Consider the following 25,452-nt stretch of genomic DNA (forward strand, 5'->3'; position numbering starts at 1 on the left):
ATGCCGTGTGCTCAGACCCCTTCCAGGTTTTCCCATTTTCCATTTGTTTCTTTTCTTTCCCTCTTGGCTTCCTGGTGAGAGTGCGTTTTGGAGAAACCCTAACCTCACCTCATCTGCAGTGCTGTCGAGGGTTTCTACCAGGATGCGCACCCCAGCATTGTCCGTAAAAATAGAACAAAACTGGAAGCAACGGGTTAAATACTGTCTGGTCCCTCACAGGATGGAATGTCCTGTCGTCTGTTGGGAGAGTGTGTAAGGATGCAGGGAAATGCTCACTATGTCACGAGGGGGCTGTTGATTTTAAAAAAGAATCAAGGTGAGATGAACCTTATATCTGAGTCTGCTCGGGCTGCCATCACCGAGTACCATAGAACAGGTGGCCTAAACCCCAGACATTCGTCTCTCACAGTTCTGGAAGCTGGACGTCCGAGATCAGGCGCCAGCAGGGTCGGGTTTGATGAGGGCTCTCTTCCTGGCTTGCAGACGGCCCCCTTCTCCCTGTGTCCTCACATGGGGGGAGAGCGTGAGCTCTGGTCTCCTCCTCTACTCATAAGGGCACTAACTCCATCATGGCCTCGTCTAGCCCTGATCACTCCCAAAGGTCCCACCTCCTGATACCATCAGGCTGGGGGTTAGGGCTTCAACATGGGAATGGGGTGCGGGGACCATGATTCAGTCTGTAGCACCTTATGATTGCAAGTGTATAAATTTGAAAATATAAGTAAAGAAAAAAGATGAGAAGACACCATACCGAGATAGTGGCAGTGGGATCCAGGAATCCTTATGTTCTTGATACTTTTCTGTATTGTCAAATTTTTCTACAATAAGCACAATTCACGTTTACAATCAGGAAAAATATTTAAATTTGTCTCGCTAAACATTTAGAAGGAAAAAGATTTGGGGTCACTCCTGGACCAGGAGACGGGTGGGGGGCAGAGGAATGAGCATGTTCCGGGCGCCCGCTGTGTGCTGGATCCCCTTGTCTTGCATAATCTGTGCAGAGAGAGTCCACACCGAAGTAAATAAATGGTGGATGGATAGCAATAATAAATGATCATTTTATTATTTTGTTAACTTAACAAAATAAATGAAGAAGAGAGAAATCTTCCTTACAGAGGAATTCCCTTTAATCTATGTAAACACCTCACCCCAGGAGCGGAGCTTAATCTCCCCTCCTTTGAGGGTGGGCTGGACTCGGTGACGCCCTGCCAAAGACCAGAGTGGGGAAGGGGAGGCAGAGTCGTCCACAGTGGGGAAACCTGGCAGACGCCGCCTTCGCCGAGTGACCAAGGCTGACGTCCCCAGTGGATGTGTCATCCTGGGACGCTCAATTTGATATGATGGGGAGGGGACCTCACCCCTGCGGTTTTCTTCTCAGAGACCCATAACCCCAGTTTAACCATGAGCAAGACTTTAGACACACCCAGATCGGAGGGCGTTCTGCAGGATCCCTGGCCAGCCCGCCTCAAGATGTGATGGTCCCGATACACAGGAAAGACGGGAACCGTCACAGACCGAGGAGCCTCAGGAGAGGTGACACTGAACGCAGTGTGGGGTCCTGCAACAGAAAGGGCACATTAATGGGAAAGCTGATGAACTCCAAGTAAAGTCTGGAGTTTGGTTTTCAAATACCCTGCGAGGGAGAGATTACTCTCCCCCAGATGAGATTCAGAGGCTGAGAGCGCAGCCTGAGGCTGCCTGGCCGGGCAGGGAGTAGGGACGGGCAGTGAGCCTTGGTGTCCTGTTCCCTGGGCCTGGAGCCGTCCCAGAGGAATAGGTGGGGGGCGGGGGGGGTAGAGGGAGAGGGAGAGAGAGCGGTTAAATTTTCAAAGGAGTAATTTCTTAAAACTCTCACTAAAGCTTGGGGCAGAAAGGCTGGAAGATTGGGAGCCGGGAGAGTCTACCTCAGGAATTCTTAACCTTGTTGGGCCACAGACCCCTTTGCCAGTCTGATGATTTAAAGGCACAAACTGAAAGACAGGAGACGGTGCAGGAAGCCAAGTGTATTGAAATTGTTATCAAAATATGTTTTTAAACAGATCTGCGACGTCGTTTAGAGTTCATAACACACGGCCGACAGGACCCCGGACGGGTCAGGCGACTCCGCGTCTCGTGGGAGGGTCGGGCTCAGAAGGCTCCACGCGGTGTCTGTGGGCTCTGGTTTCCGCGGTGCCGGGCGCCCCGGTTCTGCCCTGCTGCCTGGTTTGCTGCGTCCCTTTCTGGTGCAAGAGCATGCCCCACTTCCGGGGGAAATGTGGGGAAGCGAAGGGTTAACTTTCTTCGATTGGAATTCACAGAGTCTCTGAATTCCGTCCCCCAAGGATCCCCGCCCCCAGCTTGCCAGTTGAGACTGAGGGCGTCTCACCAGTGGCTGGAAAGACCCTCTGAGAGGTGGTGGTGTGGGTGACAGGCGGGGCCCTTGTGATGTGTCAGGGCCTCTGTGGGAGGAGACGCCAGGGAATTGGCCTGTCCGTCTGTCTGTCTGTCTCTTCTCCCTCCTTCTCCATCCCTCTCCTGCCTCTTTGTACTTTTCTCTGTGTGTTTCCCTTACTCTCTCTTTCTCTCCCTCATTAACGTCAGTTAGTAAAGCAGCTGAACTCTGCTTAGTTGATGACTATAAACGCGTGTCCCTTGACAGATGGTCACTCGTGGTTGAATCTGATCTCTGACCTCAGCCCTCTTTCATCCGTAGATGTTCATTTTGGCCAATATCAAAGCATCAGACTTCAAAGGACTTTAGATCACACATTCACTCAACAAACATCTGTTGAATGCCTGCCGTCTGCAGGCACACTTCCAGGCGCCGAGGATGCACAGTGAACAGAACAGACAAACATCCCTGTTTGGGGAGAGCTGACACTTTAGTGGAGGAAGCAAGCGACCAACAAGGTCATGGAGACCTATATGTTTATATATTTGTTTATGTTTATACGTCAAGCGTCGCTTAACGACGGGGAGACGTTCTGAGAAATGCGTCGTTAGGCCATTTTGCCGTTGTGGGAACATCGTGGAGTGTGCTTATACAAACCTAACTTGTGTGGTACTGACCCTGTGGGACCACCGTCCTCTACTTGGCCCGTCGTTGGCTGAAATGTCGTTGTGCAGTGCACGACTGTGCGTGTAAAGGGCGGAGAGTGTCTTAAATGTCTAGGCTGTGTGGGCCGTGCAGTCTCTGTTGCAGCTACTCAGGCTGCTGTCATAACAGGAAAGCAGCCACAGACACACCCGCTTACGTGAGCACATGGGCGTGGCCGTGTGCCACTAAAGCCTTATTTGACAAAGGCAGGGGGCCAGCCGGTGGGCTGTGGTTTGCCGCCCCTGCGTCGCAGAGTGACGGAAACTCGGGAGAAAAGTAAAGCAGCAGAGGGGCTGTGGATCGTCAAGGCGAGAGGGTGTAGTTCTTCTGATAAGACCTGAAGGAGGTGAGGCCGGGCCGGTGCAAAGGCCCTGAGGCAGGCGTGTTCCTGGCGTTTGTGAGGAGCAGTGAGGAGCAGTGAGGCGGCCGTGTGGCTGGGGAGGGAGCTCATGTGACAGGAGACCTCATAGGCAGAGACCATATGATTTATCATCCAAACCAGGACAATTTTGAGAGCAAACAGGGAAAGGACTCAAAAATTATTAAAAGGCATTGCATGACCTACAGTGGGTATAAACTGGGATACAGCCTCCTTCACGGCCACTGTGAGGCTTTGGCTCTTTCACGGTGAGATCCACACCATTTTTATCCCGTGTGCTGGGGAATTGGGTGTTCTCCTGAGCTGAGTTATTTTTTTTTACATCCTGTATACTTTTTCTGAATGAACTGTGCTCACAAAATTCTCTGCCTCGGTCCCCCCGCCTCACTGGGGGTGGAGACTGTGGAAATCGACGGGCGCTTTTTCAGCCCAATAGGGTCACCACCTGCCTCTCCATTCCCAGGGAAACAGCCTGATCCTTGGGACTTGGGACAAATGTCTCCCTATCATCAGTATTATTTAAACAGCCCGCCCACAGGACCTCGGAATCATGTACGTGCGCCATGTGGCCAACACTTAGGGGCACCTACTGTGTACCAGGTGCTGATCTGGGCACGACGAGCTGACATTTTCGGGAGCAAAGACAACGTGCAGACAAGTATGTGCGTAAATCAACAGGATGATTCAGGGAGGAAAACGTGCCAGGTGGAGAACGAGGTGCCTGGCCGTGCAGTGAGGAGGGGCAGGGCCTTTCGGTCAGGAGGTCCGGGGAGCCTCCTCCGAGAGGGGCAGAGTGGAGCTAGAGGCTGAAGGGGAGCAGGACTCAACCAAGCCGAGATCCAGGGGACACAGGGCTGTAGGCGGAGGCTCAGAGAATCGCTAGCTCACTGTGATCTTGAACTTTACCTTCTCGGGAACCAGTTTCTCCATCGGACGTATGGGAGACGTTCTTTCTCCCCACCGGCCCCATGAGATCCACGTAAAGGTCAGTGAGAAAGTGACACTTGAGGAAGATCTGGAGGAGCTTGAGGAGCGGACCACAGAGACATCAGGGTGTATCAGTCGAGAAAGCCGGGTTATGCTGCAGTGACGACCATCCCCCAGGGTCTCTGCGGTTTTAACAACAAATGACTTTTCTGGCGCACACCACCTGTCCAGTGCAGGTCGGCAGTGGGGGAGGGGGCTCCACGCAGCAGAGCTACTTGGGACGTGGCTAATGGAGCAGCCACCACCTAGAACCTTACCACTCGCTGTCCTGGAAGGAAAGAGAGCCCTGGAGGGTTCCGCGTGGACAGGTCAACGCTCTGGTCCAAGTGTGCACAGGTGTTTCCACTCTCTCCTCGTTGGGCAGGACTCATCCTGGGGCCCTCGGCCAGTTACGGGGGGATGGGAAGGGACATCTGGACTTATTGCCGGAAATAGGTAGGGACAGCACCAATGGGAATGGCGTTCCAGGCAGTGGAACTCTCCGAGCCTTTGGAAGAAAGACGAGGAGTCTCGAGAGCATCCTTCCCGGTATTGTGATGATTCTGACAAGCGAGCAGGTCCCTCTCTCCCCCCGCACACACCTGCCGTTCACCTGAACTGCCCGAGGAGGCGAGGACCAGGAGGGAGGTTGGCACCCCCACATTCTGTGCGATCCCGGAACAGCCGTGGCATCCCCAGTCTTTCTGCTTGGGAAATATATTTCCCGTTTCCCTCCCCAGCAAACCCCGGGAAAGCCCACCTCCTGATCAAAAACTGCACCCAGCCCTCTGCCAACTTCCTCTCCATGAGTTGTGGGACCCGGAGCAGGGAATTGAATAATCTGGGCTAGACTGGAAAGAGAACAAGTGTGTCTAATATCAGGCAGCAGAACCCCAGTCCCCAGGGAGAGAAAAGCAGAGGAGGGAGGAGGGAGCACGGCTGGGGATTGAAACTGGGCTGTGCGGGGAGCCTGGACCCACCTCTCATTTAGTCATTCAACAAACATTTATTAAGCACCGCCTGCATGCCAGGTGTTGTGCTAGGGAATACAGCAGGGAATTGACAATCCAGCTGGGGAGAGGGATGGTGAGCAGGAGAAATAAAGTATAGAGGAGGAGAAGCATTAAGGGGAAAAGCAGAGAAGGAAATGGGATTAGAAATGAAGGGTGCAACTGTCGAGGGCCTTCAGGGAAGGCCTCCCTGAGAAGGTGTCATTTGAGCAAAGACCTGAAGGAGTGAGGGAAGAGCCATTAGGAATCTGGGGGAAGAGCATTCCAGGCAGAGGGAACAGCAGATGCAAAGGCCCTGGGGCGGGACTGTGCTTGGTGCTTTGAGGGGCTGCAGGGAGGCCATGTGGCTGGAACAGAGTGATCCAGGGGGAGGAGGAGGAGATGAGGATGGGGAGGTGACAGGGGCACCTCTGCCGTTTGGTAGCTCGGTGACTGTATTCGTTTTCTGTGGCTGCCGTCACAAAGTACCACACGCTGAGGGGCTCAAAACCTCAGGGACGTATTCGCTCACAGTCTGGAGGCCAGAAGTCTGAAATCCAGTGTCAGCAGGGCCATGCTCCCTCTCAGACTCTGGGTGGATCCTTCCTGGCCTCCTCCCGGCTTCTGGTGGTGGCTGTCAATCCTGGGTGTCCCTCAGCTTGCAGCTGTGTCCCTCCAGTCTCTGCCTCCGTCGTCACACGGCCGTCCTCTCCCGTGTGTCCGTCTTCACCCGGCATTTTCCTCTTCTTAGAAGGACACCAGCCCTGTTGGATCAGGGCCCACCCTCACGACCTCATCTTACCTTGGCTGCAGCTGCAAAGACCCTGTTTCTAAATGAGGTCACACTCACAGGCACCGGGGTTAGGACTTCAACACATCCTTTTTGGGGGACGCAGTGCAACCCACAGCAGGGACCTTGGGCCTGGGACTTCCCCTCTCGGTGCCTCAGTTTCCACCCGGGAGGGTGGGGCAGATTGCATGCGGCCTTTCGGGTTCCCAAGAGGGTTCAGTGAGCTCAGAGAAGCCGAGACCCTGGCACCGTGTGTGTCTGTGACTGTGCTGGGTGCGCAGCCCCAGGCCGGGGCGTCCTGAGCCTGGCGGGGAGCGGGGATGGGGGCGCGTCGGAGGTGGAGGAGCTGCCTCGGCACCGGGGTCCTCACTGCTTCTCTGGGTTCAGTCCCGCCGCCTCTGTCCCCATCCCCAGCCTGCTTCCCCAGGCGGCCGGCAGTTTTCTTCTGTTGCCGTGGCCGGCCTTCTCTCCCCGGGCTATATTTAGCCCCAAGAAATGGGAGCGAGAGCCTTGGCCGCCACAGCATCGGAGGGAGAATGCTGCAGCCGGTCCCGCCTCCTGTCCAGCCCTGTTCTGCTGGCTCCATTCTTTCTTCCAGAACCTTCCAGAAGCAAACCGTTGGAATTTGGGGGCTTGTTAGAACCAGGACGTGGGCTGGGGGCCAGCACATTCGTTATCCCCAGATGAATGTGTCCGTGATGAAAGTTGGCTTTTTTGTTTGTTTGTTTTGGTTTCAATTTTTTTAATGCATAAAATACACCCAACATGAAATTCACCATCTTGACCATTTTTGGGTGTCCAGTTCAGTGGCATTAAGTACATTCCCATTGCTGTGCAACCTTCCCCACAATCCCTCCCCAGATCTTTCTCATCTTCCCAAACTGAACTCTGTCCCCATTAGACACTGCCTCCCGCCTCCCCCAGCCCCTGGGAGCCGCCATCCACGTCCCGTCTCTGTGGGCGTGCCTCCTCTAGGGACCTCCTGTAAGGGGGATCATCAGTATTTGTCTTTTTGTGTCTCGCTTATTTCACTCAGCATAATGTCCTCCAGGTTCATCCATGTTGTAGCAGGTGTCAGAATTTCCTTCTTTTTTAAGGTAAAGTTAACTTTCTTTAAAAAAAAAAAACCTTTTTATTGAAGTAAAATGAACATAGAGAAAACCTCACAGATCGTAAGTGAGGAGCTTGATGAATTTTCACAGACTGAACACACCCATGTAACCAGCACCCAGACGGGAAACAGAACCGTCTCAGCCCAGAGCCTTCCCGTGTGCCCTCCGCGGTCCTGCCCTCCCCAGAGGCGCCCCGTCTGGACCTCCAGCATTGTTGGCTGGTTTGCCTATTTTTGTATTTTGCATAAAAGGAACCTTACGGATATGCTCTTTTCTGTCTGGCTTCATTTGCTTGACATTAACTCTGTGAGGTTTCATTCGACAAGTGGCAGGCATTCATTGCACAAAATTCCACTTATTTATCATGTCTCCTGTTGATAGGATTCAGATTGTTTCCGGTTTGGGGTGTCATGAAGATCACTGCTCTGAACATTTTTGCACGTGCCTTTGGCATATGCAGGTTCACGTTTCTGTTGGAGAACTACCCAGGAGTGGAATTCTCCAGGCATAGTGAACGTGCATGAATAACTTTAGCGGGAATAACAACCCATTTTGTACCATGTGTTATGGGTTGAATTGTGTCCCCCCCAAAATTCACATGTTGAAGTCCTAACCCCACACCCCAGGATGTGACGGTATTTGGAAATGGGATCATTGCAGGAATAGATAAGATGAGGTCGTTAGGGTGAGCCCTAATCCGATATGACTGGTGTCCTTATAGAAAGGGGAGATTTGGACACAGAGACAGACACCTGCACAGGGAGAGCATCATGTGACAATGAAGGTGGACATCGAAGTGATGTGTCTACAAGCCAAGTAACCACCAAGGGTTGTCAGCAACCCCCCAGAAGCTGAGGGAGGGGCCTGGGACAGATCCCCCCCGCCACAGCCTCAGAAGGAACCACTCTGCCCACACCTTGAGCTTGGATTCTGGCCTCCAGACTGTGAGACAATAAATGTCTGTTGTCCTGAGCCACTCGTCTGTGGTTCTTCGTCACAGCAGCCACAGGAAGCTCACCACATCACCCCCCATCTGCTGCACGTGAGGGTCCAGCTCCTCCGGAGACTCACCAACACCTGGTAGTGCCGGCCTTTCTCGTTTTAGCCCTTCTGCTGGGTGGCGGCAGCATTGCGTGTGCTTTTAAAGATGAGCTTTTAAAGCCACGCTTGGGGCCCTGAATCCTGAGATGCCGCAGAGCTGGTGACCCACCGGAAGGCTCCCCAGCACAGAGGCTAAGTTCATGGGCTCTGGGGCCCAGCCACGTGGTTCCCGTCCTCTGCCCACCACTGTCCAGCTCTGTGACCTTGGGCTGGTGATTTTGCCTTTCTGGGCCTCAGTCTCCTCAACTGTAAAATGGGCATGATAATAACATAGCGGTATCATGAGGATTAAATGGTTGAGTGAGCTAATATAGAGATAATGTGCTTAGAAGACTGCCCGGCACACGGTGCGTACCCCGTAACTGCTGGGTTTTATTTCTCTCTCTCTGTTCTCGATCTTCTTCCCCTCCTCTTACTTCCTTCTCGCCAGTGTTCTGTTCTCCACATCAGAGAAAAATGTTCTATATTTGTGGACTTCTCCCCCCTTGAGAATTGATCCGGGTGCTTCTGGGAATTTTTTGTGATTGGCGGTGAGGCTTCAGGGACTAGAGGAGGGGGGCTGTTAAGGAAGAGGCTCGTGGCCCTGCCGTCTGGCCATCAGACCCTGCCATCCTGCGCCTCGTCGATTGTGACTGTGTCGGGGAGAAGGGAGGGAACCAGGGTTCATTCCTGCGTTGCAGTGGGCTTTGTTTTTCCTCCTCCTCCTGGAGTCTGGTCTGGGAAGTCCTCCTGACTTTCATGCTGGTTCCAGGTGCTCTGAGGACTGCATGGTTGGGAGGGGGCTTTGTCCTTCTAATGGTGCCTCTGGGCCCTCCCCCACTGGTTGATCCCGCACCCTCCACTTCCCTCTCTGGGCTGCTGGAGCTCCGGGACTCCACACGTCAGGGACATTTGAGGACAGAGCCCCAAGAGCACCAGAGCTCCCCCTTCCCTGCCTGTCAGGTCTCACCTGAGCCCACTCGATGCTCACCTGCTCTCCCTCCTTGCCCCTGCAGAGCAACGATGCCTCAGGGAACACTTGGAACTGGTTGTACTTCATCCCCCTCATCATCATCGGCTCCTTTTTTATGCTGAACCTCGTGCTGGGTGTGCTGTCAGGGTAAGTCTGCAGTCCCCCCGTCCCACTCTCCCTCACATCGAAGCTCTGTGTTCATTCCCCAGGCAGAAAACAGGCCTCTTCCCTTGCTGTGGGTTAGCCAGACAGTTTTTAGCAAGCCATATCCAGGTGCATAGGTTGTGCACTGCTGGGGGCATCTGGTGTGAAGGGGCTCGTGGGAGCTGAAATCCAGCCCAGCCTCGACTCACTGAGCTGCCTCCACCCAGGGGGAGTGGAGCTTCTTTCCAATGCAGCCCTCTCATCCAGAAGGTTTTCCCCAATTTTTCAAATCCATAAGCTACCACACAAGAAAATTCTATAGATCTTTATTTTCTGTAATTTACATTAAACAAAACAATAGTTTGGATTTCTCTCTCCCCTGTTTTCCAAATATAAAATCATAGCATATAATCAAACATGCATTTTCATGACACACATGTTCCCTACCCTCAACATTGTTCTTTTTGGCTTAATTGTAAGTGGGTTTTATTTTTCTCACCACAAGAAATCTGGGAACTGGTATGGTGGCTCCATGGTGCCATCAGAGACCCCAGTTCCTTCTAGCTTTCTACTCTGACATCCTTACCAGAGGCTTTCAATCTCATAGATACCTCATGGTGTCAAGATGGCTGCCTCATGCTCGCAAGATGGCCATCCCATGTTCCAAACAGGAAGAAGACGGGAATTAGGAAGAGGTGGAAATCTTTAGCTTATGTCTTGGCCTAACTTAAAAGAAGGCTGAAAATATTCTGTGGCCAGGAGCGCCGAGACTGAGAATGGGGTCTGCAGCCAGCAGTGGCTGGCGTGGCACAGTTTATGGTTTTACTTTTTTCTCTAGCTGGGTGCAGTTGTTGGAAAATGTGGGAAGCTGGCAGAAATACCCACTGCTACAATATCCTCCTCTGTTTCAGCTTTATTGGGGTATAATTGACAAATAAAATTGTAAGATATTTAAAGTGTACAGTGTGATGATTTGATATTATAATATTCTGATCTTCTCCCAGAAGCCCTGATTCCTCTTGTTGAAATCCGCTGCCCTCCAGAAGCTTCTGAACCCCCAAACACCCACACACACAGACTCCCTGACATTTCTACAAGCGGACCTGGCTTTTTTGCGCTTCTGCAGGGAGTTTGCCAAAGAAAGGGAGCGCGTGGAGAACCGACGAGCCTTTCTGAAGCTGAGGCGGCAGCAGCAGATCGAACGGGAGCTCAACGGGTACATGGAGTGGATCTCAAAAGCAGGTGAGGCCTTTCATCCCGGGGCCCAGGCACCGAAGTCCCAGGCCAGGGAGCCCACAGAGAGCCACGCACGGTGCGAAGATGGACGAGGGGAGGGTCGTGCTGGGAGGAGAAAGAGGATAGTCTCGCTTCTTAGTAACAAGAATCCAGAGGATGGTATTAAAACTTCTGGGATGAAAGCACGATACGACATTGCGTGACGGTTAAGAGCTCCGACACCAGACTCTGGCTTACATCCCCGCTCCTAGCCATGCCCCTCCCTCCCTGAGCCTCAGTTTCCTTGGCTGTTAGAGGCAATGATAGTACCTGCCTCACAGGGCCGTTAGGGGGTTCAATAAGATCATCTGAGCTAAGTCACATAGGAAGAGCAGTGCCTGACACACAGTAGGCACCTGTTTGTTTGTTCAGCCATTCAACAAACACTTACGGGCACCTACTGTGTGCCGGGCACTGTTCTAGGCACTGAGGATACGGCAGTGGACAAGACGGACTGAGTCCATGCCTGGGACCCTGACGCTCTAGTGAGGGAGACATAAAGTAAACAAATACGTATAATGTGGGCACTGCGAAATGCTGAGAGGAAAAATAAAGCAGAGTAGGAGGCGAAAACGGTCAGAAGAGGCAGGGTGATCAGAGAGGGTCTCTCTGAGGAGGTGGCGTCTGAGCAGAGACCTGAAGGAAGTGAAGGAGGAGGCCCTGTGGATGTCTAGAGGAGGGGCGTCCCAGGCAGAGGGAACAGCAAGTGCAAAGGCCCTGAGGTAGGAGCAGAGTTGAGTCATAGCAAGGAAGCGAGTGTGGCTGGAGCGGAGTGAGTGAGGGCAGAGTGGAGGGGGTGAGGGCGGGGAGGTGATGGGGGCCGGATCAAGCAGAGCCTCATAGGCTGTGCTGAGGATGTGGGTCTTTATTTGGGGGAGGTGGAGACAGTGTTGGCTGTTCCTGCTGTTGCTGAGGCGGGGCTGGGAGTCAGAAAGAATTGAGCAGCACGTTTCTGGGTGGTGAGCTGTCACTATCAGCAAGGGGAGAGTGGAGGTGGCGGTGGGCCCGTCTCCCTTCTGGTCCAAGGGAACCCGTCCCAGGAGACTCCCCCAACACTGGAGCTTAACTCTGTGCTCTTCCTCCTCAGAAGAGGTGATCCTTGCCGAGGACGAAACCGACGCGGAGCAGAGGCATCCCTTTGATGGTAACTGCTCTGCACCTGGCTCGGCAGGGGCGGGGGGAGGCGGGAGCAGCCGGTGCCGGGGAAGCAGGCCACTCGGTTCTAAGGGGCCTCCAGGGGGATGTTCAGGGCCCCGGTGATGCCAAGAACAAACACAAGCAGATCAGGCTCAGGAAGACACAGGCGTGGCGGGAATCTGCTTCCTCGGCGTTTCAGGACCCCGACAGAGGGCTTTCACCTTCTGGCCTGCCCTTCCTGCTGTAACCGTCTGCTCTGGGCCTCTGTTTTCCTCATCTGTAAAATGGGCAGGCTGACAATAGTACCTCCCTCACTGGGTTGTTTATGAGGATTACATTAATTCTGGCAAAGAGAGTGCCTTTGCCAGAATCAGCAGTGCCCAGCGCACAGTCAGCACCGTTTGTATTTGCCAAATAAAAATAGGTAAATAATAATAACTCCCCCAAGAAGCCAGCTTGCTGTTAAGGACAGTCGTCGCACACGTTAGACGTCTGGCCAGACAGGGCAGCGATGCTTGACTGGAAAGACCAGGAGCGAGGAGGAGGTGAAAGAGCCAGGCTCTGTGCCGGTGGGCTACAAAGGGGGCTGTGCTATTTGGGGAGGGGACGAGACTGCCCACGGGGGCGTCTGAATCACTTTGTGGGAAGTGCATGACTGAGCGCACTGTCCCCTGGAGGGCTCCTCGGAGAGCAGATCCTAACTACTGAGGGAGGGCGTCCACGGTCCCCGCCCACCTGCAAGTGTGCTGAAGGTCGCGGGGGACCGTCTCCCTAGGAGTCCCCGTACGTCCAGCCGCAGGGCTCCCAGGGGGCAGTAGCAGCTGAGAGCCAGACTTAGAGTCAGAGCGAACAAGAGTCAAGTCCTGTCTTCTCCCCTTGGACAAAGTCAGTAACCTCCCTGAGCCTCGGTCTCCACATCTGTAAAATGGGCGTACTGTTCCTTCCGTCAAACCGGGTGGAATCCAGTGACACACAGGAAGGCCCTGGCACAGCGCCTGGCACCGAGGACGCGCTGGGTCGACATCGCTGTTGTTGCAAAAAGGGTAACGTCTTTTTCTCCTGCCATGTTTCCATTGTTGGAGCTCTGCGGAGAGCCACCATCAAGAAAAGCAAGACAGACCTGCTCAACCCTGAGGAGGCCGAGGACCAGCTGGCCGACATCGCCTCTGTGGGTGAGTCCCTCCCTCTGCAGCCCGCAGGCGGTCGTCACCGGCGCCAGAGACGGGGACTGAGGGCGAGGCAACCAGGCTGCCTGGGTTTGGGTCTGACTCTGCCCCTTACCGGCTGTGCGTCCTGGGGCAGGTGACACGATTATGGGAATAACAGCCGTGCCCATCTTCTAATACGGTTGTGAGGATTAACTCACTAATCCACTCTCTACTACTACTCTCCACTAACTCACTACTCCACTCTCCCCTTGCTGATGGTGTAATCCATGTACAGCATTTAGAAGAGCACCTGGCAGAGAATAAGCTCCCGATAACACTGCCTGGTGTTATTCATTCATTATTCATGAATGATATTATTAGTCATTAGTTCACTGAGGGGCTGCTCTTATTAGGTGCCCAGTTGTGAACAAGACAGAGACTAAATCTCTCCGCACGTGGAGCTGGCAGTCCCAGCGCAGGAAATAGATATTAAACAGATAATTACACAGATAAACCTGTGATGATAACGGCACTGCAGAGGAGAAGCCCCGGGCTTGGCCTGCTCTGGAAGAGTGGGGTGTGATCATGGAAGGCTTCTCAGAGGAGGTGACAGGAGAGTTGAGAACTGAAGGTTGGGGAGGACTCCGCCATGGTGGTGATAGCAGAGAGGACCGTGTGGAAGGCTGTGCTCAGACTGTTGCCACTGGTTATTGCAGAGGGCGAGTTGGAGGTGGGAGGGAACATTTACTCACCTCTTGCCTCTTGATTGGGACTGTGTTGCTTTTGACCTTCTCCAAGGAGAATATATTATTTTTTGAAATGGGTTTTAAAAAATTCCAGTAATGAAAGAGTAGGTGGGAGAGCACCCAGAGTCGGAGGGGAGAGGGCATTTAGGCTGATGGGGAAACTGTGGGCGGAGCATACAGGGAGAAGGGGGGGAGGGAGGAGGGAGGAAAAAAGAGGGAGGAGGGATAGACACACACACACATATATACACACATATATAGACACATACACACACATACACATAAACACATACGTACAGGTGTTTCTAACCCACAGGCACCGGCTACTTTATACCCTGCTCTTTTCGCTCAGCCCCAGTGTATAACCCTTCCTGCTGAGTTCCAGCACGGTTTCCGCGCAGCGGGACCCCACGAGGGTGGCTACACTGTAGCTTCCTTAGCCGAGCTCTGTTACATGGTCTTTGAGCTGTTTCCAGTGTTCGCCCTGTTGAGGAGCACTGCTGTGCACATTTATGTACAATTACCCCCCCACCCTTTGGGCGTACTTCCTTGGGGATAATTATAGGATTAAAGATATTAACAGCTTTTCAACTCATTATTCGCAGAGCTACTCTGAGTTTCAGATACACTGAACCCATTTATAAACCTGCCAAGCACGCGTGCCTTCCCGGATCCCCCACCCCAGCCATCGCTCATGACCTGTTTAATTTCCTTTCCCGTTAAGTCAGTTTGTAATGATACCTTAAAGCTAGTTTTAATTTGCATTTCTAATTTCCAGCCCAAACACCATCTTCCCCGTAATGATGACCCAGTCCTGCTTCCACTTGTGGATGCATCTGTTTCTCTCCTTCCAGCATGTTCTGGAATTGGAGCGCTCCATCGATGCTCCGTGCGTTTGATCGGTTATGTCTGCCCCACATACTTTCCCAATTAGGTGGCTTCCATTTTTAAAAATCTGTTTTGTTATGTTTTGATAGGCAAACACTTTTTATTCATACCACATTTATTCAATGCCAGGCGCTGAAAAAAAATTGGGGTACCCACGTCAGGATCTCCTCTATGGATAACATTGGGTACGTGCTCTTAATTATCAGGGAGATATTGTTTTTCATTGATAATTCTAGAAAAGATGAAAACATGATAATACTCAGTGTTGGCAAGGATGCATGGAAATGGGCATTGTCATATGCTGTTGGCAGGAGTGTAATTTGCAGTTTTTCTGGTGTATGGTTTGGCATTATTTAATTGTAGATGTTTGTATTCTTTGACCTAGCATTTCCACTTCAAAAGCCTCTTCTCAGCAGCATTGTATCTGGTGTTCAAAAAAGTAAAAACCAGCAACAACCCGTGTACCCAAAAATAGGGAGATGGTTAAAGAAATTATAGTATTTATTCATAGGGAAATATTATGCAGCCAGGAAACAAGAATGGAGTTGCTACTGACATGGAAAGATGTTTGAAATATATTTTTCAGTGAAAAAGCCCGTTGCACAACAATGTAAAATGTATGATCCTGTTTAAAAAACAACGCTAAGAAGTGTAAGAGGTACTTAAAGATGTGGAAATTGGAGGATTACAAGGAATTTTCAATTTTTACGTGATATTTCTCTGGAATGTATGAATTAGTGACATGCATTACTTTTGAAATCGGAAAAGTAATGAGATGAGTTTCAAGCGACTTAAAAGCAGCAGAGACTAATTATAGGGAATCTAATGGCTGTGCAGGGCAGGGAGGAATTTGGTGAAAACCCAAAGAAAGCCTCGTGAAGGAGGCATTTGTAAACTGGGCTTCACGTGGAATGGGGAGAGTGTGTTAGTTCACTAGGGCTGCCATCACAAAATACCACAGACTGGAGGGTTTAAACCACAGACATTTATTCCCCCACAGTTCTGGAGGCTGGAGTCCAAGATGAGGCGCCGGCAGGGCTGGTTTCTCCTGAGGCCTCCCTCCTTGGCTTGTGGACGGCCGTCTTCCCCGTGTCCTCCGGTGCTCGTCCCTCTGTGGGTGTCTGTGCCCTAATCTCCTCTTCCTATAAGGACACCAGTCATATTGGAGTAGGACCCACCCTCATGACCTCACTTTAATTTAATTCCCTCTTCAAAGGCTATATCTCCAAACAGCATCACATTCTGAGGTCCTGGGGGTTAGGACTTCCACATATGAATTCTGGGGGACACAGTCCAGCCCATAGTGGGGAAGCCCCGGGAGACACTCGCAGAGGGCTTGCCTGTGGGAGACCCCGCCCTTGACTCTGGCTGGTGTAAGAAAACCTGCTCCTTGGAGAGTCCAGGTTCCCGCTGGCGTTTGTTAAACGTGTGATGGAAGGAAGACGAGAAGCTAAAGTCGGAGGCTGTCAGGCTGAGTGAGAGCCAACGCTGCCCCGTGGCTCCTGTGTTAAGAGGGCAGGTGACGTCCAGCTTTCTAAACGGATCCAAACCCAGGCCGGTGGCTTGTTCTCCCGGGACCAGGTTTGCCGCAGGGAGACCCACCAACACCCAGCTGCTTGGCCTGCTGGCTCGAGATCGCATGGGAAGGGCCCCCCCAGACAGTGGTTTCCTAACCCACCCCGAAAGAGGGCTCTGGAATCCCAGCGTTCTGACAAGGAGGCGTCTTTACTGTTATTTATTTCTGTAAAATACTAATACTGTGTTTCAAAGTAAGGCGGGCTGCGTGGGGTTTGTCTGCACTCTGTGCCACAGTAAACACAGTTTACGTAATCGGTGAGTCCACCGCGCTGTCAAATCCATTGATAAACACATTATAAAGCGGCTTCATTTATAGTTGATGAAATTGGAAATCTGAGTCGTTTACAGGAAGAGCTGAGCCATGAACGGAAGCTGCCATCGCAACACCGTTTCTTTAGGAAAATCAGATTCCCTGGAGACGATTTTCACGGTGTGAGTTCCACGTGGGTTTGCTGGGGCAGCCGTCACCAAGGCCACAAGCTGAGTGGCTTCAGACAGCAGACAGTCATTCTCTCACTGTTGCGGAGGCCAGAGGTCCAGAGTGGAACCAGGGTGTCGGCAGGGCCGTGCGCCCCTGAGGCTTCGGGGGTCGTCCGTCCTGTGCTGTTCTCTCAGCTTCCGGTGGGGTTGGCCTCTGCGTCCTCCACACCAGGCTCTGCCTGTGTCACCACAGCCTCTTCTCCGTGTGTGTCTCTGTCTCTTCTCCTCTTGGAAGGACACCAGTCACTGGATTCAGGGCCACTCTAATCGAGTCTGACCTCACCTTAACCTGGTGGCAGCTGCAAAGACCCTATTTCTAAATGAGGTCACACTCACAGGGACCGGGGTTAGGACTTCAGCACATCTCTCTGAGGGACACAGTGCAACCCACATTTTGGGCAGCACCTACTCCAATTTACAGAGGATTTTAAGGGCATATAAACTGCCGGGAATCCCCAGATCAAGCCTAGATGGTGACAGAGTGCTGTCCTCACCACGGAACATTCTAGACTAGTGCTGGCTCTCGATGCCTTGAGTGTAGTTGGTCTGAACTGAGATGTGCTTCATACTAACCTATCAGATTTGGAACTCTTAGTACCAAAAAGAGAGTGTGAAATATCTCTTTAATATATCTCTCTATATATAGATTTCATGTTGAAATGATAATATTTTTGATATAACAGCTTTTATAAAATAGCTTATTAAAATTATTTTAAGGGGCCGGCCCCATGGCCTAGTGGTTAAGTTCGGCACACTCTGCTTTGGCGGCCCAGGTTCAGTTCCCAGGGGTGGACCTACACCACTCATCAGCCATGCTGTGGCGATGTCCCACATACAAAATAGAGGAAGACTGTCACAGATGTTAGCTCAGGGACAATTTTCCTCAGCAGAAAAGAAAAAAAAATTATCTTAAAAATCTAAGAGTTGCCTGCAATTACAATTCCAGACCACAGAGAAAAAGCAGAGACAAGGATGGATAGAAAAAGAGACTGTGGGTCAAAGTGAGTGTGGAATACGATCAACAGAGGTGACAGGAGGCAGCTAGCACATAGTAGGTCTTCAGTTAATACCCTCCCCCGCCTCCCCTCCCGAGGGAGGTGTGCCCGTGTGGGATGTGTCCCCGGTCCCAGTGGTCAGGGAAGACGTCCTCGGTGAGTCAGCCCGTGAACTGGGTCTAGATTTCCGCTCTGGGGGTTGCAGCAGGAGATCGTTAAGGCCAATAATCCTACCGTGCCAGCGTCATGTCATACGGAGGGGGATTAACTCACTGGTTCCTCCCACCGGCCCTCTGAGGTGGGAAGTGTCCCCAGTTTACAGATGGAGGCACTGGAGGCTCGAGAAGCGTGGTCACCTGCCCCAGGTCACTGGCTGGTGATATAGCTGGGTTTTCACCGTGGCTCTGGTCGATGGGGTCGGGGCTCCCGCCCACTCTGATTGCTCTCTCTCTCTCCCCGCGTGGGGCCTCCCTCCCCGACCCCGAGGCCTTGAGAGCCCCATTCCTCTTCCCAAGCCCCGTGGATGCCTGCAGCTCTGGGCACATCTCTGGGAGCTGCAGGGACCGGGGCCAGAAATGCCCCGACTGGGAAGGGCCGTGAAGAGCCGCCTGGGGTTCCCAACGCCTGAGACGTGAGGCAGGTGATGGACGTGAGGGGAGGGTCCAGCGCCAGGTCTGGCCGACGGCTGCCGGTGGGAGTGTGCCCCCTCCCCACAGCCACGTGTCCCAGGAGTGAGTGTGGTGTGGAGGCGAGAGCGTGGGCTCTGAGCCGACCTGACGCTGCTCACCCAGTTCCTGGACCCCTCGGCCTCCGTGTGCTTGGCTGTAAGGTGGGGTCACGGTGGTCTCTGCTTCCTAAGGTCGCCATGAGGAGCAAGTAGCTTATCATGTAAGTGTGTCCCCCGCAGTGCCTGGTGCCCAAGAAATGTTCAATAACTATCAGCTGTTATTTCATCATAAAAAGCTGAAATCCATATTTTTATGGAAAATATCCCAGTTTTTAAATGTGGATCAATGATTTCAACTTTTACAAACCGAAGATGAACCACTATGGCCCCTGGGGCACCAACTTGCAACCTCTGCTTAGAACTTTGCCGACAGGGAGTGGTGTCCTGCGAGATGTTTGCTGTGCCCCAGGCCTGGCTGGTGGGACGGGGCCGGTGGGCACGCTGGAGGACGAATGAGCGAATGGAGAAATGGAGGAATGAGTGGATGAAAGGATGACCAAATGAATGTTGGATGGACGGATGAATGCGTGAATGAATGATACTGAACAAAGGGAGAAGAAATGAACCAGTGAAGAGCAACAAACAGACGAATGCAGTGGAAGGTTTGCAAGGAGAGGTATTTTAGAAGGTAACATCAATCCACCCAGAACTGAGCTCTGACCTCCTCCCAAACCAGTCCCCTCTCAGTGCAGGGCAGCTGTGTCCCTCCAGGGGCTCACGACAAGAACCTGGGCCCTCCCTCCCTCACACCCACGCTTGATCCATCAGCAGATGTTAACATCTGCCTTAAATAGTGCATCCCAAACCTGCCCACTCCTCCCCCATCTCAGCACCATGGAGGCCAGCCCCGGTCATCACTTGCCTGGACTGATGCAGTCTCCTCCTCCCTGGCCTCACCCTCTGCAGTCTGTTCCCCCACAGCAGCCAGAGGGCGCCTGTGAGCACCTGAGGCAGATCAGGTCTCTCCTCTTCTCAGAACTTTCCGTGGCTCCCACCTCACTCAGAGCAAAAGTCAAAGTTCTCCCCGTGGCCCAGAAGGCTCTGCTCAGTCTGCACTGTCCCCTCCCTGCCCTTACCTCTTCCTTCTCTCCTCCTCAACCACAAGCCACACTGGCCTCCTTGTGCTGTTCCTCAAATATGTCAGGCAGGCACATTCCTGCCTCAGGATCTTTGCACGTGCTATTTCTCTCTGCCTAAGATTCTAAGATGATTTAAGTCAACACCTTCACCTTGACCACTCAACTGAATACTGCAGCCTGCCCCAGGGCCCTGCTGGGGCTCCCAATCCCCTTAGGCTACTCTATTTTTTTCTTTTTCCAAAGCACTTTTCACCATCCATCACATTATTAGTTTACTTATTTATTATATTACTTTTGTTGTCTGGCTCCCCTACTGGAGCATTGGTCCCAGGAGGGCAGGGATCTGTCTGTTCACTCGTGTATCCTGAGCACCTGGAACAGAGCCTGGCACACAGTAGGTGCTCCATAAATGCTTAAGAGCAAAAATATGTGCAGACAGAGGGCACAGATGGCTCATTCTTTGGTGATCATTTCTAAAGTGAAGTGTCCACAGAAAGCTAGGGCCCCATGCACACCTCCTCCTGGAGGCTTTCCAAGCATACTCTGTGCAGCTCTGCTGCCCGCCCCAGCACGGAGGTCTGGAGCAGATCCTGCCTCAGCCCACCCTGTGGCGTGACCCCCAGAGTCATCAGACGTGGCCAGGAGGGGAGACACAGAAAGTTGGCTCTGGCAGTGGGGAGCCATCAGCCTCTGCACTGACACCCGAGCTCTCATTGGCTGTTTCCAGTGCTGTTATTTTTGGGGGCATCGCCTTCCGGTAAGCTCCATCTCTGGAAAGCTAAGCACAGGGGTCATGATGGTTCCCTCGGGCCAGAGGGTTCGCTGGGGAGGCCAATGGATCCCTGGCCACAATCCGTGCCTGGGCCGTGCATCAGTTCATTTCCTCCGCGGGAATGCCCTGACGTTCTCCATCCTTCCCCCCGCAGGTTCTCCCTTCGCCAGAGCCAGCATTAAAAGTGCCAAGCTGGAGAACTCGACTTTTTTTCACAAAAAGGAGAGGAGGATGCGTTTCTACATCCGCCGTATGGTCAAAACTCAGGCCTTCTACTGGACTGTGCTCAGTCTGGTAGCCCTCAACACGCTGTGTGTCGCTATCGTCCACTACAACCAGCCCGAGTGGCTCTCCGACTTCCTCTGTGAGTACCGCCTGCCCGCCCACATGATCCCTTCCTCACGCCCTTTCTCCTGCTCTCCTCCTCGGGTGGTGTAGTTTCTTCGTTGGTCCTTGTCAAATCTGCCCTTCCATTGGGCCGTGTCTGTGGCTGGGGTTGGGCTGATGTTGGTGCCGCCACAAGAACAGAGCCCCCCTTCTTTGGATCTGAGAGCTGAAAGCTCAGGCCACCAAACACCCCGGTGAGCCCTGTCTAAGAGAGAGCCCTGGGGGTGCTGGGGAAGGGGCATTGGAAGAGAGAGAGAGAGCGGCAGAGACCGCCCGGCAGCCACACAGACAGAAACACACATGCAATTTCTAGGTGTGTCTCTGGGAATGTTAAAATAAATAGCTTGTGGTTGAGAGATGGGATGCGTTAGGGACAGAGTGACCTGTATGTTGTCCCCATCTTCCCTGCTCATTTCTGACTCTCTGCTTCTCCCCTTTTCTTTCAAACCTTCTTCTTCTTTCCCCTTCTGCCCTTTTTGACTTCCTTATGTCTGGGATTCATTCCTAGAAGATCCCCTCCAACAAGTGTGAGAGCATCTTGCCTGCTCTGTGGGTACCAGGACCCCCAAGGCTTTGCCATTCTGGGCCTATTTGCAGATTCTAGGAATTAGCATGAGATAGACTCAGAATTGATGGTCAGGTAGGCGTCAAGAGAAGTGGTGAAATGTGGGCAGACGTCTGGTCAGGATTTCAGAAGTAAAGAGCTCTGAGGAATCAACAAGAGTAGTGACTGGGCAGTGAGGAAGGCAGGTGGATGCCCTGGCTCTGGCTTGTGGGCCCCAGGTGAGGACTTCCCAAAACCTTCCTGCCCTCTGGCTGCCCCCGCTCTGCATCTGCTGGCTTGTCCGACTTAGGTCTGTGGATTCTCTGCCCTCCTGATCTAGTTCAGAATTGACGCAGCCAGCCCCTGGGGACAGTCGAGTCTTCAGCCTGGGAGCCTGGTCCAGGTCACTGTCTTCTTGTAACCCTCATTGTTCCCAGTCATGTTGGCTGACCCCCCCAGGACACCCCCCAGGGGCCAGCTCTCCTTCCGAGAGCCCTGACCTAGCTCCAGCCTTGGTAATTGCATTTGGTCCCCCTGGAGTCTCTGATAAATGAGGACTCTTAACTTCTTGTCTACCCTCCCCTGAGAGTCTATTTTAATCTCCCATATTCTCCCCACTGATCACCTCCCTCTGTCTGTCCTGGTTCAGGAACAGAGGGTTGGGACTTCCTGCCTGGGGCCTCTGTGTCTCTAAAGGTCCTTTAATTATCCCCATTTTCCAGTTGAAAAAACTGTGACACAGAGAGGTTAAGTGACTTGCCCAGGGTCACACAGCCAGTAATTACTGAAGCCAGGATTTGAACCCCGAGTCCAAGCTGTGCCTGATGGCACATCCCTGCCCTGATCACCAGGTGACCTGAGTTCTCAGTGTCTGCTCTGCCCCTAACTCTCCACGTGACCTTGGGCAAGTTATTACCATCATCCGTCAATCAAAGACATCTTCAATTGTAAGGCGCTCTTTTGTTTTATGTGCCACTAAGAAACAAAACAGTGCTGCTGTCTAAATTAGCATATGCCACTTTTAAGGTACAGCCCAATCTCAGAGACGTCAAAATGTGAACAAAAATATGTGTCTTGGCATCGATGAAGGTACTGGTGTCTCTGGTCTCACGTTCCTCGTCTGCACTGGGTGGAAATTGGATTTGCTGGCCCTGAAGTTCCTCCGGACCCCCCAGTGCTCCACACAAGTCATTCCCTCAGGTCTTGTGTATCACCAGCTGTCACATTTCCATGGTAACCAGGGAACAAGCCTCTCAGAACCTTGTACATCCTCCCAGAGCTGCTTCTGGAGGCTCCTGGGATGCACCAGACGTGTGGACAGATTTCCCTCGTGAGGTTTTAGTCCTGGAGGTCCTGGGGACCCTGACGTTTCCCTCGGGCCCTAGGAGCTTCCTAGAGTCCTGAAGCCAAGGGGGAGTTTCCGTCAGGAATGAGCGGGAAGGACCTCAACAGTCGGTTCAGACCATCTCTTAAAGGAATGACACACACACGCCCTTGACCCTCACACAGGATTAGCTACGTGACCAAAATTGAAGTTGTTGGAAGTGTGGATCCTCATTCCTCCCTTTCTGTATGCTTTCCTGCCCTCAGAAACCCTCCTTGCCTCCACTCCCGTCCGTCAGGGGAGTCCCCACACCCCTCCTGACTCCTCGTCTTCCCACCCCACCCAGGAAGCCCTCCCAGGACAGGACCTGCTGTTGGATGTTTCTTTGCCGGAGCAAACAGACACTGTGTTACCCTTACGCTTTCTCACCAAAGAGCAACAGGCTTTCTCTTCTCAAGACCTTTAGACGTCGGCAAGACAGGGCGTCCAGGGAGCGTCGGGTGGGTTTGCCAAGTCGGGAGAAAGGCCGGGCCCTAGATCCCCTGCCTGTGGTGCTCAACTGAGGCCCTAACAAGGATCACTAGCAGGACACCACTGTGATTGCTGTCTCTGTTGTTCCTGTGGAGCTCAGGCGTATAAAAGTGGAGTCATCATAATTTTTATATTATGACACACTGGTGCCCATGCATGGCCCTTGTTATTTGGTTAGTTAGCCAGTCAGTTAGTCAGTCAGTTAGTCAGTCAGTCAGTTAGTTTTTCAAATGTAGTAAGCACCCAGGAACCCGCCACCCAGCACAAAACGTAGGCCCTTGACAATAACTTACATCCAACTCTTCTCATCAAACCAGGGCAAAAACTACAAGATGGAGACCCCCTGAACTTTGTCTCGCTCCTTTTAAGACTGGCGTGGGGGTGATGGGTTGGAGGGTGGGGCGATTGGCGCTCTTCCTCTGTAATAGACGGGCAGCGGAGGCCCAGGGAGGGGCAGGCTTGCATAGTCACCCAAGACCATGGGCTCTCTGCCGGCCTGCCAGGACAGACGGGGGCGGGGTGCAGTTCACAGGAGAGTCGGAGCCGCCTGGAGCCACATCCCCAACAAAACTAACCTCCTCTCTGCCCCCCTTCTAGACTATGCAGAATTCATTTTCCTAGGACTCTTTATGTCCGAAATGTTTATAAAAATGTACGGGCTTGGGACGCGGCCTTACTTCCACTCCTCCTTCAACTGCTTTGATTGTGGGGTAAGTGTTCCGGTTTCTGGGGACTCTGTTTCTCCAGCTCTTGCTTAGAATGGCTGATGCCTGGGGACGTGCAAAGGGGGGGTGCAGTCCCCCCGGATATGAGAGACGGCTGAATGCAAAAGGATGAGAGGACACCCTCAGACACTGGCGGGGAGGCAGAGAGCCCAGATCTCACAGCCACGCCCGGGGGGGGGGCGGTGTGGACCGTCTGGAACACGGTGCAGCCTGGCGATTCCACTGCCGGGGCTGCACCCCAGACAGACTCGCACGACGCCCAGGGGATGCGCACGAGAGTGTCTGAGCAGCCTTGCTCGTAGTGGCCCCAAACCAAATGACCCGAATATCCCTCTGCGGTAGGATGGATAAATAAGTTGTGGCATCGCCACGTAATGGAGTACTCTGCAGCAGCCGCCACACCCAACAGCAGGGTGAATCTCACCGCAGAGTACCGACACTGACATCAGTCCATACAGCAGGATTCCGCTCATGAAAGTCAGAGGGACCAAACTAACCTGTCTTGGTTAGGAAGGATACTTAAATACTTTAAAAAGGCAGAGACCTCAAAAACATTATGCTCAGTGAAAGAAGCCAGACACAAAAGGTCACATATTGCATAATTCCATTTATATGAAAGTCCAGAACAGGCAAATCCGTAGAGACAGAAAGTGGATTAGCGGTTGCCAGGGGCTGGGGGAGGGGATGGGGGGGACTGTTCATGGGGACGGGGTCTCCTTTGAGGGTGATGGAAATGTTTGGAACTAGATAGAGGTGACGTCTGGACAACATTGGGAATGTATGAAATGCCACTGATTTGTGTGCTTAAAATGGTTAATTTTATGTTATGTGAATTTGCTCTCAATTTTTTTTAAAGCAAGGAAATAGTATTACAAAATTCAGGATGGTGGTTGTGTGCAGGGGTCCCCGGAGGCTTCTGGGGTGCTGACATGTCCTATTTCTCGATGTGGGTGGTAGTTACATGGGCATCCGCTTTGTAACTGTGTGTTTCAGGAAATCTTTGCTGTCGTGAGCTCTTAATAAATTTTTTAAAAGGGACGAGAGTGGCCTGAGCCCTCGCCCTGCTTCCGTTTGGGGGTGGCAGTGGGGCTGGGTTCCTGCAGGGTTCAGGCTCAGGGCGTGTTTGCAAGGACCCTGGACACAAGACGGGGTCCTCGCATCCAGGTCATCATCGGGAGCATCTTCGAGGTCATCTGGGCCGTCATCAAGCCCGGCACGTCCTTTGGAATCAGCGTGTTGCGAGCCCTCAGGTTATTGCGCATTTTCAAAGTCACAAAGTAAGTCTTGGGGTTCCCTGGCGTTCCAGGGGCGGGGACGGGGGCCCGGGTGGGGCCGCCTCCGGCGTGCGGGGAGGTGGGCTTGGCCGGCCTGGCCTGACGGCCCCGCCGGCCGCTGCTGGCAGGTACTGGGCGTCTCTCAGGAACCTGGTCGTCTCTCTTCTCAACTCCATGAAGTCCATCATCAGCCTGCTCTTCCTCCTCTTCCTGTTCATCGTCGTCTTCGCCCTCCTGGGAATGCAGCTCTTCGGCGGCCAGTAAGTGCCCAGCAGACGCTCCGACCCCTGCTTCCCTGGGGTCTGGCGCCCCCTCGGACCCAGGCCCGCCTCC

At 52.8% G+C, this 25,452-nt stretch overlaps 1 protein-coding gene across 1 annotated transcript in view; it reads left to right on the forward strand.

The window, feature by feature from the left end:
• CACNA1A (calcium voltage-gated channel subunit alpha1 A) overlaps window positions 1-25,452 on the forward strand; it is a 217,633-nt gene that overhangs the window by 110,127 nt on the left and 82,054 nt on the right. The window contains 8 exon segments of the mRNA XM_058525574.1: window positions 9,409-9,512; window positions 10,636-10,751; window positions 11,872-11,928; window positions 13,004-13,093; window positions 20,489-20,698; window positions 23,718-23,830; window positions 25,010-25,122; window positions 25,248-25,379. Of these exon segments, the coding sequence (XP_058381557.1) occupies window positions 9,409-9,512; window positions 10,636-10,751; window positions 11,872-11,928; window positions 13,004-13,093; window positions 20,489-20,698; window positions 23,718-23,830; window positions 25,010-25,122; window positions 25,248-25,379 (935 nt within the window).

The sequence above is a fragment of the Diceros bicornis genome, chromosome 30 (assembly GCF_020826845.1).
Source record: "Diceros bicornis minor isolate mBicDic1 chromosome 30, mDicBic1.mat.cur, whole genome shotgun sequence".
Taxonomy (NCBI): domain Eukaryota; kingdom Metazoa; phylum Chordata; class Mammalia; order Perissodactyla; family Rhinocerotidae; genus Diceros; species Diceros bicornis.